This window comes from Pristiophorus japonicus, chromosome 3 (assembly GCF_044704955.1).
Source record: "Pristiophorus japonicus isolate sPriJap1 chromosome 3, sPriJap1.hap1, whole genome shotgun sequence".
NCBI classification, from domain to species: Eukaryota; Metazoa; Chordata; class Chondrichthyes; family Pristiophoridae; genus Pristiophorus; species Pristiophorus japonicus.
In genome coordinates, this window is record NC_091979.1 from 3,969,199 (window position 1) to 3,989,291 (window position 20,093).

General features: G+C 46.3%; 1 protein-coding gene across 1 annotated transcript in view; it reads left to right on the plus strand.

Annotated features, from left to right (window-relative positions):
* The window catches only part of catip (ciliogenesis associated TTC17 interacting protein), an 85,726-nt gene that overhangs the window by 22,769 nt on the left and 42,864 nt on the right, over positions 1-20,093 (plus strand). Inside the window, exons 2-3 of the mRNA XM_070875139.1 lie at positions 3,317-3,540; positions 17,942-18,127. Coding sequence (XP_070731240.1) covers positions 3,324-3,540; positions 17,942-18,127 — 403 coding nt within the window. The 5' untranslated portion in view covers positions 3,317-3,323. The remainder of the gene's footprint in view (positions 1-3,316; positions 3,541-17,941; positions 18,128-20,093) is intronic.

The following is a 20,093-nucleotide window of genomic DNA, read 5'->3' on the forward strand; positions in this document are numbered from 1 at the left end:
GGGGAAAGAGCAGGGGGGAGTGTGAGCCATTGGACAGCTCCTTCAAAGAGCCGGCACAGGCTCGATGGGCCGAATAGCCCCCTTCTGTGTTGTGCGATTCTAACAGGTTATATAAAGTTCTCCAACATGGAAAGAATTGGGCTCACACCAGGAGCAGTCAAATTCATTGGTAGTGGAGACGATTCTTGCTTAGGCTTGTCTCTGTTGAATGGCACTCTCATCCCTTAAAAGTTTGTAGGATCAAATCCCTCTGAAAAAGCAAAGCCACACACCTGGGCACATTGGCTAACTAACAGAGAACAAAGAGTCGGGATAAATGGTTCATTCTCGGGTTGGCAACCAGTAACTAGTGGGGTGCCGCAGGGACCAGTGCTGGGACCCCAACTATTTACAATCTATATTAACGACTTGGAAGAAGGGACTGAGTGTAACGTAGCCAAGTTTGCTGATCATACAAAGATGGGAGAAAAAGCAATGTGTGAGGAGGACACAAATAATCTGCAAAATGACATAGACAGGCTAAGTGAGTGGGCAAAAATTTGGCAGATGGAGTATAATGTTGGAAAGTGTGAGGTCATGCACTTTGGCAGAAAAAATCAAGAGCAAGTTATCATTTAAATGGAGAAAGATAGCAAAGTGCCGCAGTACAGAGGGACCTAGGGGTACTTGTACATGAAACACAAAAGGATAGTGTACAGGTACAGCAAGTGATCAGGAAGGCCAATGGTATCTTGGCCTTTATTGCAAAGGGGATGGAGTATAAAAGCAGGTAAGTCTTGCTACAGTCATACAGGGTATTGGTGAGGCCACACCTGGAATACTGCGTGCAGTTTTGGTTTCCATATTTATGAAAGGATATACTTTGGAGGCAGTTCAGAGAAGGTTCACTCGGTTGATTCCGGGGATGAGGGGGTTGACTTATGAGGAAAGGTTGAGTAGGTTGGGCCTCTACTCATTGGAATTCAGAAGAATGAGAGGTGATCTTATCGAAATGTATAAGATTATGAGGGGGCTTGACAGGGTGGATGCAGAGAGGATGTTTCCACTGATGGGGGAGACTAGAACTAGGGGGCATGATCTTAGAATAGGGGGCCACCTATTTAAAACTGAGATGAGAAATTTCTTCTCTCAGAGGGTTGTAAATCTGTGGAATTCGCTGCCTCAGAGAGCTTTGGAAGCTGGGATATTGAATAAATTTAAGACAGCGAGATAGACAGTTTCTTAAACGATAAGGGAATAAGGGGTTATGGGGAGCGGGCAGGGAAGTGGAGCTGAGTCCATGATCGGATCAGCCATGATCGTATTAAATGGCGAAGCAGGCTTGAGGGGCCGTATGGCCTACTCCTGCTCCTATTTCTTATGTTCTTATACCACGTTTCAGTTGAGGCATTAAACATGGCTCCAGTTGAGGTGGGCGCAATGGGTCCCGTGGCATTATTTGAAGAGAGCAGTGACTTCCTCTGGTTTTTCCCTCTGTTATCCTTCAACCAACACCACAAAAAAAAGATTAATTCAGGAAAGAAAGGGAAGGAAAGAAAGGAGGTTGGGTGGCACGATTGATTAAGGAGAATGTTACAGTGCTGGAGAGAGAGAGAGAGGATGATCTGGAGGGGTCAGGGGCAGAATCTATTTGGTTAGAGTTACAATTGAGGAACCATTACACTACTAGGATAGGTCACCAGCTGGTGGGAAAGATGTAGAGGATAAAACCTGCAGGGAAATTACAGAGAGGTGCAAGAACTATAAAGTAATGGTAATGGGGGACTTCAGTTATCCTAATGTAGACTTTGATAATAGTCTAAAGGGCAGAGAGGGGGAAGCATTTCTGAAGTGTGCTCAGGAGAATGGCCCAATGAGGAAGGAGGCATTGCTGGATCTGGTTCTGGGGAATGATGGGTCAGGTGGATCAAGTGTCAGGAGGGGAACATTTAGGGAACAGTGATCATAGTATCATAAAGTTTAAGTTAGCTATGGAAAAGGACAGGGAGCAATGTAGAATCAAAATTCTTATTTGGAGGAGGGCCAATTTCAGTGGGTTGAGAACAGACTTGAACATTAATTGGAATCAAAGAGTGCAGGCAAAAACGTCATTGAACAATGGGCTGCCTTTAAAGAGGAGATGGTTTGGGTATACTATAGGTACATTCCCACGAGGGAACCAAAGCCAGGGCTCCCTGGATGACGAAAGAGATAGAGAGTAATAGAAAGCAGAAAAAAGCGGCGTGTGACAGACGTCAGGTTGAGAATACGTGAGAACCAGGCTGAATATAGAAAGTTCAGAGGGGAAGTGAAAAAGGAAATAAGAGGGGCTAAGAGAGAGTATGAGAATAGATTGACAGCTAACATAAAAAGGTACCCAAAATTGTTCTGTAGGCATATAAATAGTAAAAGGATAGTAAGGGGAGGGGTGGGGCCGATTAGGGACCAAAATGGAGACCTACGCACTGAGACCGAGGGCATGGCTGAGGTACTAAATGAGTACTTTGCATCGGTCTTCTCCAAGGAAGATGCTGCCAAAGTCATAATCGACACGGAGATAGGTCAGATATTGGATGGGATAAAAATTGATAAAAGAGGAGGTACTAGAACGGCTGGCTGTACTTAAAGTAGATAAGTCACCAGGACCAGATGGGATGCATCCTCGGATGCTGAGGGAAGTAAAGGTGGAAGTAAACTTCCAATACTACTTGGACAGGGGCGTGGTGCCAGAGGGCTGGAGAATTGCAACTGTCGTACTCTTGTTCAAAGAAAGGGTGTAAGGATAAACCCAGCAGCTACAGGCCAGTCAGTTTAACCTCGGTGATGGGGAAGCTTTTAGAAACGATAGTCCGAGACAAAATTAACAGTCACTTTTCCAATTGTGGATTTTAATGTATGCACCTGTATCGAGGGGCTGAGCGGCCAAATCACCGCTGTAGACAGGCTTTTTTCGTCCCACTGAGGTGGTGGTTGTCGGGGTACCAGTGTTGCTAACAATCTCGACCACATTTTGTTATGGGCAATTCTGAAGTGTCGCCTGCTCACGTGAAGGTATCAGTTCTTCTGAGGGATGGCTATTGGGTCACCCGCTTCATGATGGGTGCCGATGGGTTACCATGGATACGGAGCCCAGCATGTGTCAGTACCTTTACAAAGTAGATGGGGGGAGGAGAAAGTGCGAGGAAAACTGCCGGGGAGGTTGGCGGGGGGGGGGGGGGAGAAATTTTACTTTCTTGATGAGCGAAACATTTAATTACTCTTTATGAACAACACGGGTTGCACAGTCCCGAGGTGGACGTGTTCCTCCATTCTACTGAAGTTTCTCTTTGTGTTGTAGTTGCAGAATGTCGTCATCTCCGACACAGGCATCGTCCCTGAGAGAGCCATCGCCGAAAGTAGAGTTATCTCCGGTGAAGCTGGAAAACCCGGAACCTTTGGATCAGCCGGAAGAGCCAGCTGCCCCGGTCCGGCCTGAACCGGTGGGCCAGCCGGTACCCCCACAGCAACCAGAAACCTTGCCGATAGCCAGTCCTGAAGCCGTCAATTTCCTGGCGTCCCTCGGTAAGTTTCTTCCGTCCACAGCAGGAGACAGCTCCAGTCTCTGTCAGGACTGTCCTCATTACATTATCTGCACCTTGCCTGTTCATTGGCTAGAATAGACTGGCGAATGATACTTAAAGGGTTGACGGTGGATAGGCAATGGCAGACATTTATAGATTACATGGATGAACTTCAACAATTGTACATCCCTGTCTGGAGTAAAAATAAAACGGGGAAGGTGGCTCAACCGTGGCTAACAAGGGAAATTAAGGATAGTGTTAAATCCAAGGAAGAGGCATATAAATTGGCCAGAAAAAGCAGCAAACCTGAGGACTGGGAGAAATTTAGAATTGAGCAGAGGAGGACAAAGGGTCTAATTAGGAGGGGGAAATAAGAGTGAGAGGAACCTTCAGGGAACATAAAAACTGACTGCAAAAGCTTCTATAGATATGTGAAGAGAAAAAGATTAGTGAAGACCAATGTAGGTCCCTTGCAGTCAGAATCAGGTGAATTTATAATGGGGAACAAAGAAATGGCAGACCAATTGAACAAATATTTTGGATCTGTCTTCACTAAGGAAGACACAAATAACCTTCCGGAAATACTCGGGATTCGAGGGTCTAGCGAAAAGGAGGAACTGAAGGAAATCCTTATTAGTCAGGAAATTATGTTAGGGAAATTGATGGGACTGAAGGCCGATAAATCCCCGTGGCCTGATAGTCTGCATCCCAGAGTACTTAAGGAAGTGGCCCTAGAAATAGTGGATGCATTGGTGGTAATTTTTCAACATTCTATCGACTCTGGATCAGTTCCTATGGACTGGAGGGTAGCTAATGTAACACCACTTTTTAAAAAAGGAGGGCGAGAGATGAAGAGGAATTATGGACCGGTTAGCCTGACATGAGTTGTGGGGAAAATGTTGGAATCAATTATTAAAGATGAAATAACAGCGCATTTGGAAAGCAGTGACAGGATCGGTCCAAGTCAGCATGGAAAGGAAATCATGCTTGACAAATCTTCTGGAATTTTTTGAGGATGTAACCAGTAGAGTGGACAAGGGAGAACCAGTGGATGTGGTGTATTTGGACTTTCAGAAAGCTTGTGACAAAGTCCCACACAAGAGATTGTTATGCAAAATTAAAGCACATGGTATTGGGTGTAATATACTGACGTGGATAGAGAACTAGTTGGCAGACAGGAAGCAGAGAGTCGGGATAAACGGGTCCTTTTCAGAATGGCAGGCAGTGACTAGTGGGGTGCCGCAGGGCTCAGTGGTGGGACCCCAGCTATTTACAATATACATTAACGATTTAGACAAAGGAATTGAATGTAATATCTCCAAGTTTGCAGATGACACTAAGCTAGCTGGCAGTGTGAGCTGTGAGGAGGACGCTAAGAGGCTGCAGGGTGACTTGGACAGGTTAGGTGAGTGGGCAAATGCATGGCAGATGCAGTATAATGTGGATAAATGTCAGGTTATCCACTTCGGTGGCAAAAACAGGAAGACAGAATATTACCTGAATGGCGGCAGATTAGGAAAAGGGGAGGTGCAACGAGACCTGGGTGTCATGGTACATCAGTCATTGAAAGTTTGCATGCAGGTACAGCAGGCGGTGAAGAAGGCAAATGGCATGTTGGCCTTCATAGCTAGGGGATTTGAGTATAGGAGCAGGGAGGTCTTACTGCAGTTGTACAGGGCCTTGGTGAGGCCTCACCTGGAATATTGTGTTCAGTTTTGGTCTCCTAATCTGAGGAAGGACGTTCTTGCTATTGAGGGAGTGCTGCGAAGGTTCACCAGACTAATTCCTGGAATGGCAAGACTGACATATGAGGAGAGACTGGATCAACTGGGCCTGTATTCACTGGAGTTTAGAAGAATGAGAGGGGATCTCATAGAAACATATAAAATTCTGACTGGACTGGACAGGAAGGATGCGGGAAGAATGTTCCCGATGTTGGGGAAGTCCAGAACCAGGGGTCACAGTCTAAGGATAAGGAGTAAGCCATTTAGGACTGAGATGGGGAGAAACTTCTTCACCCAGAGAGTAGTGAACCTGTGGAATTCTATACCGCAGAGAGTTGTTGATGCCAGTTTGTTAGATATATTCAAGAGGGAGTTAGATATGGTCCTTATGGCTAAAGGGATAATGGGGTATGGAGAGAAAGCAGGGAAGGGGTACTGAGGTGAATGATCAGCCATGATTTTACTGAATGGTGGTGCAGGCTCGAAGGGCCGAATGGCCTACTCCACCTATTTTCTATGTTTCTAAATAGATCAAAGACTGTTAAAAAACAAGCCTGAAGGCTCTGTGTCTCAATGCGAGGAGCATTCGTAATAAGGTGGATGAATTAACTACGCAGTTAGCTGTTAACGGATATGATGTAATTGGGATTACGGAGATATGGCTCCAGGGTGACCAAGGCTGGGAACTCAACATCCAGGGGTTTTCAACATTCAGGAAGGATAGACAGAAAGGAAAAGGAGGTGGGGTAGCGTTGCTGGTTAAAGAGGAGATTAACGCAATAGTAAGGAAGGACATTAGCTTGGATGATGTGGAATCAGTATGGGTGGAGCTTCGGAATACCAAAGGGCAGAAAACTCTAGTGGGAGTTGTGTACAGACCACCAAACAGTAGTAATGAGGTTGGGGACAGCATCAAACAGGAAATTAGGGATGCGTGCAATAAAAGTACAGCAGTTATCATGGGCGACTTTAATCAACATATTGATTGGCTAACCAAACTGGTAGCAATGCGGTGGAGGAGGATTTCCTATAGTGTATAAGGGATGGTTTTCTGGACCAATATGTCGAGGAACCATTAGAGATCGGGCCAACCTAGACTGGGTGTTGTGTAATGAGAGAGGATTAATTAGCAATCTTGTTGTGCGAGGCCCCTTGGGGAAGAGTGACCATAATATGGTAGAATTCTTCATTAAAATGGAGATTGACACAGTTAATTCAGCGACTAGGGGCGTGAACTTAAAGAAAGGTAACTCCGATGGTATGAGACGTAAATTGGCTCGTGCCGAATGGCCTGCTCCTGCACCTAATTTCTATGTTTCTATATACACAAGTGTGTGAAGTACATTTACCTGGAATGTGCATAGGGCGTTTTCTACTGAGATTGGTGCATGTGGTTAAAACAGTGTCACCGCCGCCTCAGTCTGCGGCTACTCAGCGCAATGTATCAGACAACACTGGTGTACATCGCCGACACCCCCGACCTAGGAGGGAACCCCCGAGGAGCGGAGCTTAAAGCAGCGAGCAGCCCAGCCCCTGCAGGAAGCAGCGCGAGTAGTTAAGAGTGGGCGACAAAGGAGAACAGGGCGACGACATTCGATGTTACAAGAAAGCAGGGTAGTGATTGGTTGGTGAGTTTTTCTCTCGTCTTGCTTTAAATTAAGGGCCTTAAATTAGGGGCCTGGATTAATAACAAAAACAAAATCTAATTAATTAAATACATTTGAGATGGTAGGACAGGCGATGTGTTTCTGCTGTTGCATGTGGGCCCTGTGGAGCGATGTGATCGAGGGCCCAGGAGAGATGTGAGCTCGCGGCCCAGGAGAGGCGTGAATTTGGGACCCAGAAGAGGCGAGGGCCCAGGGGCAGCACGGGCCAGCCCACACTGCGATATGTGGGCGCACTAGGTCCGTGCAGCAGAGCTGGTCTCCAGTCGTCCTGGTTAACCCTTGCCACTGGACCAAGACCTCGCTCTGTCAAGCCCGTGTGGTGGCTGGTGTGCAACAGTCACCCCACGTTAAAACAATCCACCCACAGGCATCTTCCACCCTTCAACATGTAGCTTGGGATCCCGAATATCATTGAAACATGTGTGAACTCATCCGCTTTCGGTGTGGAAGCAAGTCATCCTCCTTTCGAGGGACTACCTATGATGTTTGCATGTGGGAGCTGCTTGACCCCATTGAGGTCCATCGCAACCACATCTGCAGCAAGTGTCTGCAGCTCGGAGAATTTCGGCTCTGTGTTGATGAGCTGGAGTCCGAGCTGCAGACACTACGACACATCAGGGAGGGGAAAGAGTTACCTGGACGCCGCGATCCAGGAGGTAGCCACGCCAATTAGAGTAATTAATTCAAATTCGATCCGTGGTCAGGGACTGGAGGGTGTGACTACAAATGAGGACCTAGGATGGAGTGATGGAGGAGCCTCAGTCCTTGCTCTTGTCCAACAGGTTCGATGCTCTTACTCCCTGTGTGGACGAGAGCAGGGACTGCAGGGAGAATGAGCAAACTGACCACAGCACCGTGGTACAGGGGGCCATTCAAGTGGGGGGAGTAAAAAGAAACATTGTAGTGGTAGGGGACAGTATCATTAGGGGGATAGATACAGTTCTCTGCAGCCGGGAGCGTGAGTCCCGAAGGCTGTGTTGCTTGACCGGTGCCAGGGTTAAGGATATCTCCTCTGGGTTGGAGAGGAGTTTGGAATGGGAGGGGAAAGATTCAGTTGTCGTGGTCCACGTGGGTACCAACTATTATGCTCATAATAAGGGATGAAACTGAGTACTGTATGCAATGAGTAAGTATGACCTTAGCTCCTTCAATTGAACTCCAGAGTGTTGGTACAGCGTGGGGGGCCTGCTTATATACAGTGCTCCCAAGGGATGCTGGGATCCCTTGGGACTCCAACAGGTAGGCCCTCTGGTGGTGGTGTGATACAGGTTGCCAAGGGTTGCATACATAACACCAACGACATAGATAGGATAATGAAAGAGCTTCTGCTGAGGGATTGTAAGTAGCTAGGGGCCAAATTAAAAAGCAGAACCATAAAGTTAAACATCTCTGGATTACTACCTGAACCACAAGCAAATTTGCATCGGGTAAATAAGATCAGAGAGTTAAACACGTGGCTCAAAGACTGGTGTGGGAGAAATGGGTTTTGGTTCCTGGGACACTGGCACCAGTACTGGGATAAGAGGGAGCTGTTCCGTTAGGACGGGCTTCACTTAGACCGTGCTGGGACCAGGGTCCTGGCGAATCGAATAACACGGGCTGTAGAGAGGGCTTTAAACTAATTAGTGGGGGGGGGGGGGCGGGGAAAGGAAGGTTCAGGTGAGCAAAAATGTAAAAAGTCAAAGAATAATGAGAAGGCGCAGGAGCAGGGTAGCACTGGGGGAAATGAAGACCAGAGCGTGACAGGAAGGGACAGAATGTATAAACATAAAGGTGAATTAGAAAGTGGGGTCAAAGCAGGAAAAAATGGTAAAAACATATTTAAAAGCTCTTTATCTGAATGCACTTATCATCCATAACAAAATAGATGAGTTGACGGCACAAATAGATACAAATGGGTATGATCTGATAGCCATTACAGAGACGTGGCTGCAAGGTGACCAGGACTGGGAACTAAATATTATGGGGTATTTGACAATTCGGAAGGACAGACAGAAAGGAAAAGGAGGTGGGGTAGCACTGGTAATAAAGGATGAGATCAGTACATAGAAACATAGAAACGTAGAAAATCGGTGCAGGAGTAGGCCATTCGGCCCTTCGAGCCTGCACCACCGTTCAACAAGATCATGGCTGATCACCCACCCCAGCACCTCCCCCCCCCCACGCCCCCTCCACACCTCCCCCGACCCCCCCCAGCCGCAAGGACCAGATCCAACTCCCTCAACAACTGGCATCAACAACTCCGCGGCAGGGAACCCCACAGGCCAACAACTCCCGGAGTGAAGAAGTCTCTCCCCATCCCAGCCCCAAACAGCCCACCCCCCCATCCCAAGAGCGTGCCCCCACCCCCCCGGGCTCCGGACCCACCCAACACCGGGAACACTCCCCCCGCACCCAACCCGCCCCGTCCCGTCAGAATCCTTCCCAAATGCCGAAAAGTACATTAGTGAGAAACGATATTGGCTCAGAAGATCACGATGTCGAATCAGTTTGGGTGGAGATAAGAAATAATAAGGGGAAAAGTCGCTGGTGGGCGTAGTCTATAGACCCCCTAACAGTAGCTACACTGTTGGACAGAATATAAATCAAGAAATAATGGAGGCTTGTCATGAAGGAACGACAATAATCATGGGCGATTTAACCTTCACATTGATTGGACAAAGCAAATTGTCTAGGGTAGTCTTGTGGAAGAGTTCATAGAGTGCATCCGGAATACTGTTTTCTTGAACAGTATGTTGCGGAACCAACCAGAGAGCAGGCTATCTTCGATCTGGTCCTTTGTAATGAGACAGGATTAATAAATGATCTCCCAGTAAAGGATCCTCTCGCAATGGTTGAATTTCAAACTCAGTTGGAGGGTGAGAAAGTTGGATCTCAAACCAGATCCTAAGCTTAAATAAAGGAGACTACAAAGGTATGAAGGCAGAGTTGGCTAAAGTCGACTGGGAAAATAGATTAAAGTATTGGATGGTTGATGAGCAGTGGCAGACATTTAAGGAGATAGTTCATAACTCACGACAAAAATATATCCCAATGACAAGAAAGACTAATAATCATCTGTGGCTAACTAAGGAAATAAGGGATGGGATCAAATTGAAAACAAGGGCATACAGTGTGGCCAAGACTAGTGGGAGGCCAGAGGATTGGGAAACTTAAAACATAGAAACATAGAAAATAGATGCAGGAGTAGGCCATTTGGCCCTTCGAGCCTGCACCACCATTCAATGAGTTCATGGCTGAACATGCAACTTCAGTACCCCATTCCTGCTTTCTCGCCATACCCCTTGATCCCCTAGTAGTAAAGACTTCATCTAACTCCTTTTTGAATATATTTAGTGAAAAGGCCTCAACAACTTTCTGTGGTAGAGAATTCCACAGGTTCACCACTCTCTGAATGAAGAAGTTTCTCCTCATCTCGGTCCTAAATGGCTTACCCCTTATCCTTAGACTGTGACCCCTGGTTTTGGACTTCCCCAACATCGGGAACATTCTTCCTGCATCTAACCTGTCTAAACTCATCAGAATTTTAAACGTTTCTATGAGATCCCCTCTCATTCTTCTGAACTCCAGTGAATACAAGCCCAGTTGATCCAGTCTTTCTTGATAGGTCAGTCCCGCCATCTCGGGAATCAGACTGGTGAATCTTCGCTGCACTCCCTCAATAGCAAGAATGTCCTTCCTCAGGTTAGGAGACCAAAACTGTACACAATACTCCAGGTGTGGCCTCACCAAGGCCCTGTACAACTGTTGTAACACCTCTCTGCCCGTGTACTCAAATCCCCTCGCTATGAAGGCCAACATGCCATTTGCTTTCTTAACCGCCTGCTGTACCTGCATGCTAACCTTCAATCACTGATGTACCATGACACCCAGGTCTTGTTGCACCTCCCCTTTTCCTAATCTGTCACCATTCAGATAATAGTCTGTCTCTCTTTTTTAACCACCAAAGTGGATAACCTCACATTTATCCACATTATACTTCATCTGCCATGCATTTGCCCACTCACCTAACCTATCCAAGTCACTCTGCAGCCTCATAGCATCCTCCTCGCAGCTCACACTGCCACCCAACTTAGTGTCATCCGCAAATTTGGAGATACTACATTTAATCCCCTTGTCTAAATCATTAATGTACAATGTAAACAGCTGGGGCCCCAGCACAGAACCTTGCGGTACCCCACTAGTCACTGCCTGCCATTCTGAAAAGTACCCATTTACTCCTACTCTTTGCTTCCTGTCTGCCAACCAGTTCTCAATCTACATCAGCACACTACCCCCAATCACGTGCTTTAACTTTGCACATTAATCTCTTGTGTGGGACCTTGTCGAAAGCCTTCTGAAAGTCCAAATAAACCACATCAACTGGTTCTCCCTTGTCCACTTTACTGAAAACATCCTCAAAAAAATTCCAGAAGATTTGTTGGTTCGGTATTCACTAAGGAGGACACCAACAACCTTCCGGATATAAAAGGGGTCAGAGAGTCTAGTAAGGAGGAGGAACTGAGGGAAATCTTTATTAGTTGGGAAATTGTGTTGGGGAAATTGATGGGATTGAAGGCCGATAAATCTCCAGGGCCTGATGGACTGCATCCCAGAGTACTTAAGGAGGTGGCCTTGGAAATAGCGGATGCATTGCCAGTCATTTTCCAACATTCCATTGACTCTGGATCAGTTCCTATCGAGTGGAGGGTAGCCAATGTAACCCCACTTTTTAAAAAAGGAGGGAGAGAGAAAACAGGGAATTATAGACCGGTCAGCCTGACCTCCGTAGTGGGTAAAATGATGGAATCAATTATTAAGGATGTCATAGCAGTGCATTTGGAAAATGGTGACATGATAGGTCCAAGTCAGCATGGATTTGTGAAAGGGAAATCATGCTTGACAAACCTTCTGGAATTTTTTGAGGATGTTTCCAGTAAAGTGGACAAGGGAGAACCAGTTGATGTGGTATATTTGGACTTTCAGAAGGCTTTCGACAAGGTCCCACACAAGAGATTAACGTGCAAAGTTAAAGCACATTGGATTGGGGGTAGTGTGCTGACGTGGATTGAGAACTGGTTGTCAGACAGGAAGCAAAGAGTAGGAGTAAATGGGTACTTTTCAGAATGGCAGGCAGTGACTAATGGGGTACCGCAAGGTTCTGTGCTGGGGCCCCAGCTGTTTACATTGTACATTAATGATTTAGACGAGGGGATTAAATGTAGTATCTCCAAATTTGCGGATGATACTAAGTTGGGTGGCAGTGTGAGCTGCGAGGAGGATGCTATGAGGCTGCAGAGCGACTTGGATAGGTTAGGTGAGTGGGCAAATGCATGGCAGATGAAGTATAATGTGGATAAATGTGAGGTTATCCACTTTGGTGGTAAAAACAGAGAGACAGACTATTATCTGAATGGTGACAGATTAGGAAAAGGGGAGGTGCAACGAGACCTGGGTGTCATGGTACATCAGTCATTGAAGGTTGGCATGCAGGTGCAGCAGGCGGTTAAGAAAGCAAATGGCATGTTGGCCTTCATAGCGAGGGGATTTCAGTACAGGGGCAGGGAGGTGTTGCTACAGTTGTACAGGGCCTTGGTGAGGCCACACCTGGAGTATTGTGTACAGTTTTGGTCTCCTAACTTGAGGAAGGACATTCTTGCTATTGAGGGAGTGCAGCGAAGATTCACCAGACTGATTCCCGGGATGGCGGGACTGACCTATCAAGAAAGACTGGATCAACTGGGCTTGTATTGACTGGAGTTCAGAAGAATGAGAGGGGACCTCATAGAAACGTTTAAAATTCTGACGGGTTTAGACAGGTTAGATGCAGGAAGAATGTTCCCGATGTTGGGGAAGTCCAGAACCAGGGATCACAGTCTAAGGAAAAGGGGTAAGCCATTTAGGACCGAGATGAGGAGAAACTTCTTCACCCAGAGAGTGGTGAACCTGTGGAATTCTTTACCACAGAAAGTAGTTGAGGCCAATTCACTAAATATATTCAAAAGGGAGTTAGATGAAGTCCTTACTACTCGGGGGATCAAGGGAAAGCAGGAATGGGGTACTGAAGTTGCATGTTCAGCCATGAACTCATTGAATGGCGGTGCAGGCTAGAAGGGCTGAATGGCCTACTCCTGCACCTATTTTCTATGTTTCTGTGTTTCTATGTCAAGCATGATTTCCCTTTCACAAATCCATGCTGACTTGGACCTATCATGTCACCTCTTTCCAAATGCGCTGCTGTGACATCCTTAATAATTGATTCCATCATTTTACCCACTACCGATGTCAGGCTGACTGGTCTATAATTCCCTGTTTTCTCTCTCCCTCCTTTTTTAAAAAGTGGGCAAAACCAGCAAAGAACGACTAAAAAAATGATAAAGAGGGAAGATAGATTATGAAAGTAAACTAGCAAGAAAAATAAAAACATAGAAACATAGAAACATAGAAAATAGGTGCAGGAGTAGGCCATTCGGCCCTTCTAGCCTGCACCGCCATTCAATGAGTTCATGGCTGAACATTCAACTTCAGTACCCCATTCCTGCTTTCTCGCCATACCCCTTGATCCCCCTAGCAGTAAGGACCTCATCTAACTCCTTTTTGAATATATTTAGTGAATTGGCCTCAACAACTTTCTGTGGTAGAGAATTCCACAGGTTCACCACTCTCTGGGTGAAGAAGTTCCTCCGCATCTCGGTCCTAAATGGCTTACCCCTTATCCTTAGACTGTGACCCCTGGTTCTGGACTTCCCCAACATTGGGAACATTCTTCCTGCATCTAACCTGTCTAACCCCGTCAGAATTTTATATGTTTCTATGAGGTCCCCTCTCATTCTTCTGAACTCCAGTGAATACAAGCCCAGTTGATCCAGTCTTTCTTGATAGGTCAGTCCCGCCATCCCGGGAATCAGTCTGGTGAACCTTCGCTGCACTCCCTCAATAGCAAGAATGTCCTTCCTCAGGTTAGGAGACCAAAACTGTACACAATACTCCAGGTGTGGCCTCACCAATGCCCTGTACAACTGTAGCAACACCTCCCTGCCCCTGTACTCAAATCCCCTTGCTATGAAGGCCAACATGCCATTTGCTTTCTTAACCGCCTGCTGCACCTGCATGCCAACCTTCAATGACTGATGTACCATGACACCCAGGTCTCTTTGCACCTCCCCTTTTCCTAATCTGTCACCATTCAGATAATAGTCTGTCTCTCTGTTTTTACCACCAAAGTGGATAACCTCACATTTATCCACATAAAACAGATAGTAAGAGTTTCTACAGGTATATAAAAAAGAAAAGAGTGGCTAAAGTAAATGTTGGTCCCCGAGAGGATGAGACTGGGGAATTAATAATGGAGAACAGGGAAATGGCAGAGACTTTGAACAAATATTTTGTATCGCTCCTCATGGTTGAAGACACTAAAAACATTCCAATAATGGATAATGAAGGGGCTATAGGGAGGGAGGAACTTAATGCAATCACTATCACTAATGTAGTAGTACTCGGTAAAATAATGAGACTAATGGGACAAGTCCCCTGGACCTGATGGTTTACATCCTAGGGTCTTAAAAGAAGTAGTGGCAGGGATTGTGGATGCATTGGTTGTAATTTACCAAAATTCCCTGGATTCTGGGGAGGTCCCAGCAGATTGGAAAACTGCAAAAGGTTACTGTACAAGATAAAAGTTCACGGGATTGGGGGTAATATATTAGCATGGATAAAGGATTGGCTAACTAACAAAAAACAGAGAGTCGGAATAAATGGGTCATTCTCTGGTTGGCAACCAGTAACTAGTGAGGTGCCGCAGGGATCAGTGCTGGGACCCCAACTATTTACAATCTATATTTATGACTTGGATGACGGGACCGAGTGTAATGTAGCCAAGTTTGCTGATGATACAAAGATGGGTGGGAAAGTAAATTGTCAGGAGGACACAAAAAATCTGCAAAGGGATATAGACAGGCTAAGTGAGTGGGCAAACATTTGGCAGATGGAGTATAATGTGGGAAACTGTGATGTTATCAACTTTGGCAGAAAAAATAGAAAAGTAAATTATAATTTAAATGGAGAAAAATTGCAAAGTGCTGCAGTACAGAGAGACCTGGGGGTCCTTGTGCATGAAACACAAAAAGTGAGTATGCAGCAAATGATCAGGAAGGCAAATAGAATATTGGCCTTTATTGAAAGGGGGATAGAGTATAAAAGCAGAGAAGTCCTGCTCCAACTGTACTGGGTATTGGTGAGGCCACACCTGGAGTACTGCGTACAGTTTGGGTCTCCAAATTTAAGGAAGGATATACTTGCATTGGAGGCTGTTCAGAGAAGGTTCACTCGGTTGATTCCTGAGATGAGGGGGTTGACTTATGAAGGTAGGTTGGGCCTATACTCATTGGAGTTCAGAAGAATGAGAAGTGATCTTATCGAAACAGATAAGATAATGAGGGGGCTCAACAAGGTAAATGCAGAGAGGTTGTTTCCCCTCGTGGGGGAGACTAGAACTAGGGATCATAGTCTTAGAATAAGGGGCCGCCCATTTAAAACTGAGATGAGGAGGAATTTCTTCTCTCAGAGGGTTGTAAATCTGTGGAATTCTCTGCCCCAGAGAGCTGTGGAGGCTGGGTCATTGAATATATTTAAGGCGGAGATAGACAGATTTTTGAGCGATATGGGAGTAAAGGGTTATGGGGAGCGGGCAGGGAAGTGGAGCTGAGTCCATGACCATTTAAATAATTTTGCTTTTAGATTTTTTCTGCCAAAGTGGATAACCTCACACTTTCCCACATTATACTCTATCTGCCAAATTTTTCCTACTCACTTAGCCTGTCTGTATCCCTTTGCAGATTTTTTGTGTCCTCCTCACAACTTGCTTTCCCACTCATCTTTGTATCATCAGCAAACTTGGCTACATTACACTCGATCCTTTCATCCAAGTCATTAATATAGATTGTAAATAGTTGAGGCCCCAGCACCGATCCCAGCGGCACCCCACTAGTTACTGTTTGTCAACCGGAAAATGTCCCATTTATCCCGACTCTCTGTTTTCTGTTAGTTAGCCAATCCTCTATCCATGCTAATATATTACCCCCAACCCTGTGAACTTTTATCTTGTGCAGTAATCTTTTATGTGGCACCTTATCAAATGCCTTCTGGAAATCCAAATACACCACATCCACTGGTTCCCCCTTATCTACCCTGCTCGTTACATCCTCAAAGGACTCCAGAAAACTTGTCAAACATGACTTCCCCTTCATAAAACCATGCTGACTCAGCTTGATGGAATTTTGCTTTTCCAAATGTTCCGCTACTGCTTCATTAATAAAGGACTCCAACATTTTCCCAACCTCAGATATTAGGCTAACTGGTCTATAGTTTCGTGCTTTTTGTCTGCCTCCTTTTTTAAATTTGCGGTTTTCCAATCTGCTGGGACCTCCCCAGAATCCAGGGAATTTTGGTAAATTACAACCAATGCATCCACTATCTCTGTAGCCATCTATCTCTATCTTTTAAGACCCTAGGATACAAGCCATCAAGTCCAGGGCACTTGTCTACCTTTAGTCCCATTATTTTACCGTTTTTTAGTGATAGTGATTGTTTTAAGTTCCTCCCTCCCTATCGCCCCTTGATTATTCACTATTGGGATGTTTTTAGTGTCTTCTATCGTGAAGACCGATACAAAATATTTGTTCAAAGTCTCTGCCATTTCCCTGTTCCCCATTATTAATTCCCCAGTCTCATCCTCTAAGGGACCAACATTTACTTTAGCCACTCTCTTCCTTTTTATGTACCTGTAGAAACTCTTACTATCTGTTTTTATATTTCTTGCTAGTTTACTTTCATAATCTATCTTTCCTCTCTTTAATTTTTTAAGTCGTTCTTTGCTGGCTTTTAAAAGTTTCCCAATCCTCTGGCCTCCCACTAGTCTTGGCCACATTGTATGCCCTTGTTTTCAATTTGATCCCATTCTTTATTTCCTTAGTTAGCCACGGATGGTTATCCCTTCTCTTACAGTCTTTCCTCCTCATTGGGATATATTTTTGTTGAGAGTTATGAACTATCTCCTTAAATGTCTGCCACTGCTCATCAACCATCCTACACTTTAATCTATTTTCCCAGTCCACTTTAACCAACTCTGCCTTCATACCTTTGTAGTCTCCTTTATTTAAGCTTAGGACACTGGTCTGGGATCCAACTTTCTCACCCTCCAACTGAATTTGAAATTCAACCATGCTATGATCACTCTTTCCTAGAGGATCCTTTACTAGGAGATTGTTTATTAATTGTGCCTCATTACACAGGACCAGATCTAAGATAGCCTGCTCCCTGGTTGGTTCCACACCGTACAGTTCAAGGAAACCATCCCGGATACACGCTATGAACTATTCCTCAAGGCTACCCTGGCCAATTTGCTTTGTCCAATCAATATGAAGAATAAAATTGCCCATGATTATTGCCGTTCCTTTTTTACAAGCTGCCATTATTTCTTGATTCATATTCTGTCCAACGGTGTAGCTACTGTTAGGGGGCCTATAGACTACGCCCACAACTGACTGCTTCCCTTTATTATTAGTTATCTCCACCCAAACTGATTCTTCTGAGCCAATATCATTTCTCACTACTGCACTGATCTCATCCTTTATTACCAGAGCTACCCCACCTCCTTTTCCTTTCTGTCTGTCTTTCCGAATTGTCAAATACCCCTGAATATTTAGTTCCCAGTCCTGGTCACCTTGTAACCACGTCTCTGTAATGGCTATCAGATCATACCCATTTGTATCTATTTGTGCCGTCAACTCATCTATTTTATTACGGATGCTGCATGCATTCAGGTAAAGAGCTTTTAATTTTGTGTCAAATTTTATTCAAAAACACTCCTGTGAAGCGCCGTGGGACATTTTTACTCCGTTAAAGGCGCTATATAAATGCAGGTTGCTGTGTCGTCAGTCGGGGGCTGCAATTGAATGCGATCTGAGAGGTGAAAGAGCAGTGCGCTGACCGTTGATTTTCGCTGATTTTTGCGACGCTGAATTGTGTGTTTCAGGGCTGGATGATATGCGGATGATTAAGTTCACCGATTCCCTGGTGACGATTTCCGGTACAGGGAAAGAGCTTGGTGAATTTACCATCGTTGTTCAGTCTACCTGGTATGCAGGCCTTCGGAGCCTCCACTTGCAAGCAAACAGCCATGGCTCCATCGATAATATTCCATGTGGAACCTCCATCTCAGGTAGGCCTCTGCCACGCACTGAGCTTTTAAACAATTGCAAATGCATACATATATATATCATCATCATCATCAGAGGCAGTCCCTTGTATCGAGGATGACTTGCTTCCACGTCAAAACGTTCACAGGTGTTCCAATGAAGGACCTAATACTCCAGATCCCGAGCTACATGTTGAAGGGTGGAAGATGCCTGTGGGTGGATTGTTTTAACGTGGGGTGACCGTTGCACACCAGCCACCACACGGGGCTTGACAGAGCGAGGTCTTGGTCCAGTGGCAAGGGTTAACCAGGACGACTGGAGACCAGCTCTGCTGCACGGACCCAGTGCGCCCACATATCGCACAGTGTGGGCTGGGCCCGTGCTGTCCCTGTGCCCTCGCCTTTTCTGGGTCCTGATCACGTCCCTCTCCAATCTCTCGCCGCTCCTTCGCCCCGACCTCGCTGCTCCTGCTGTACCTGCCCACGCTCCAATCACCGACCTGGACCTTGGTGACGTCACTCTTTGCTGCCGTCGCTCTTCTGCTCCAGCACGTGCTGCTCCCTGGAGTGGTACACCGCCACACTGTTCCTCGCTCCCCGGCCTGCTCCGACATATATACACACACACACACACACAAGAGCAAGGGGGTTATGCTTGAACTGTATAATACACTAGTTAGGCCACAGCTAGAGTACTACGTGCAGTTCTGGTCCCACATTACAGGAAAGATGTGATTGCATCATCATTATAGGCGGGCCCTCGCAATCGAGGAAGACTTGCTTCCACTCCAAAAATGAGTCCTTAGGTGGCCGAACAGTCCAATACGAGAACCACAGTCCCTGTCACAGGTGGGACAGATAGTGGTTGAGGGAAGGGGTGGGTGGGACTGGTTTGCCGCACGCTCCTTCCGCTGCCTGCGCTTGGTTTCTGCATGCTCTCGGCGATGAGACTCGAGGTGCTCAGCACCCTCCCGGATGCACTTCCTCCACTTAGGGCGGTCTTTGGCCAGGGACTCCCAGGTGTCGGTGGGGATGTCGCACTTTATCAGGGAGGCTTTGAGGGTGTCCCTGTAACGTTTCCTCTGCCCACCTTTGGCTCGCTTGCCGTGAAGGAGTTCCGAGTAGAGCGCTTGCTTTGGGAGTCTCGTGTCGGGCATGCGGACAATGTGGCCCTGCCCAGCGGAGCTGGTCGAGTGTGGTCAGTGCTTCAATGCTGGGGATGTTGGCCTGGTCGAGGACGCTAACGTTGGTGCGTATGTCCTCCCAGGGGATTTGTAGGATCTTGCGGAGACATCATTGGTGGTATTTCTCCAGCGACTTGAGGTATCTACTGTACATGGACCATGTCTCTGAGTCATACAGGATTGGACTAGAGAGGGTACAGAGGAGATTTACACGGTGGTTGCCTGGACTGGAGAATTTTAGCTATGAGGACAGATTGGATAGGCTGGGGTTGTTTTCTTTGGAACAGGAGAGACCTTATTGAGGTGTATAAAATTATGAGGGGCCTGGATAGAGTGAATAGGAAGGACCTATTTCCCTTAGCAGAGAGGTCAACAACCAGGGGCCATAGATTTAAAGTAATTGGTGGGAGGTTTAGAGGGGATTTGAGGGGAAATGTCTTCATCCAGAGGGCGGTGGGGGTCTGGAACTCACGGCCTGAAAGGGTGGTAGAGGCAGAAACCCTCACCACATTTAAACAGTACCTGGGTGTGCACCTGAAGTGCCGTAACCAACAGGGCTACGGACCCAGAGCTGGAAAGTGGGATGAGGCTGGGTAGCTCTTGGTCGGCCGGCACGGACACGATGGGCCGAATGGCCTCCTTCCGTGCTGTAAATTTCTGTGATTCTGTGATATTTTCCACGTGCCGACTTCATCCCGACTCTGTCAAAACCAGAAGTGGGCAGGTTAGAGACGGGGTCCGAGGGCCCAACCAGGAGACCTTACGTCAATTTAAGGATTGTAATAAGGCTGGAAGCACCCGTCAAA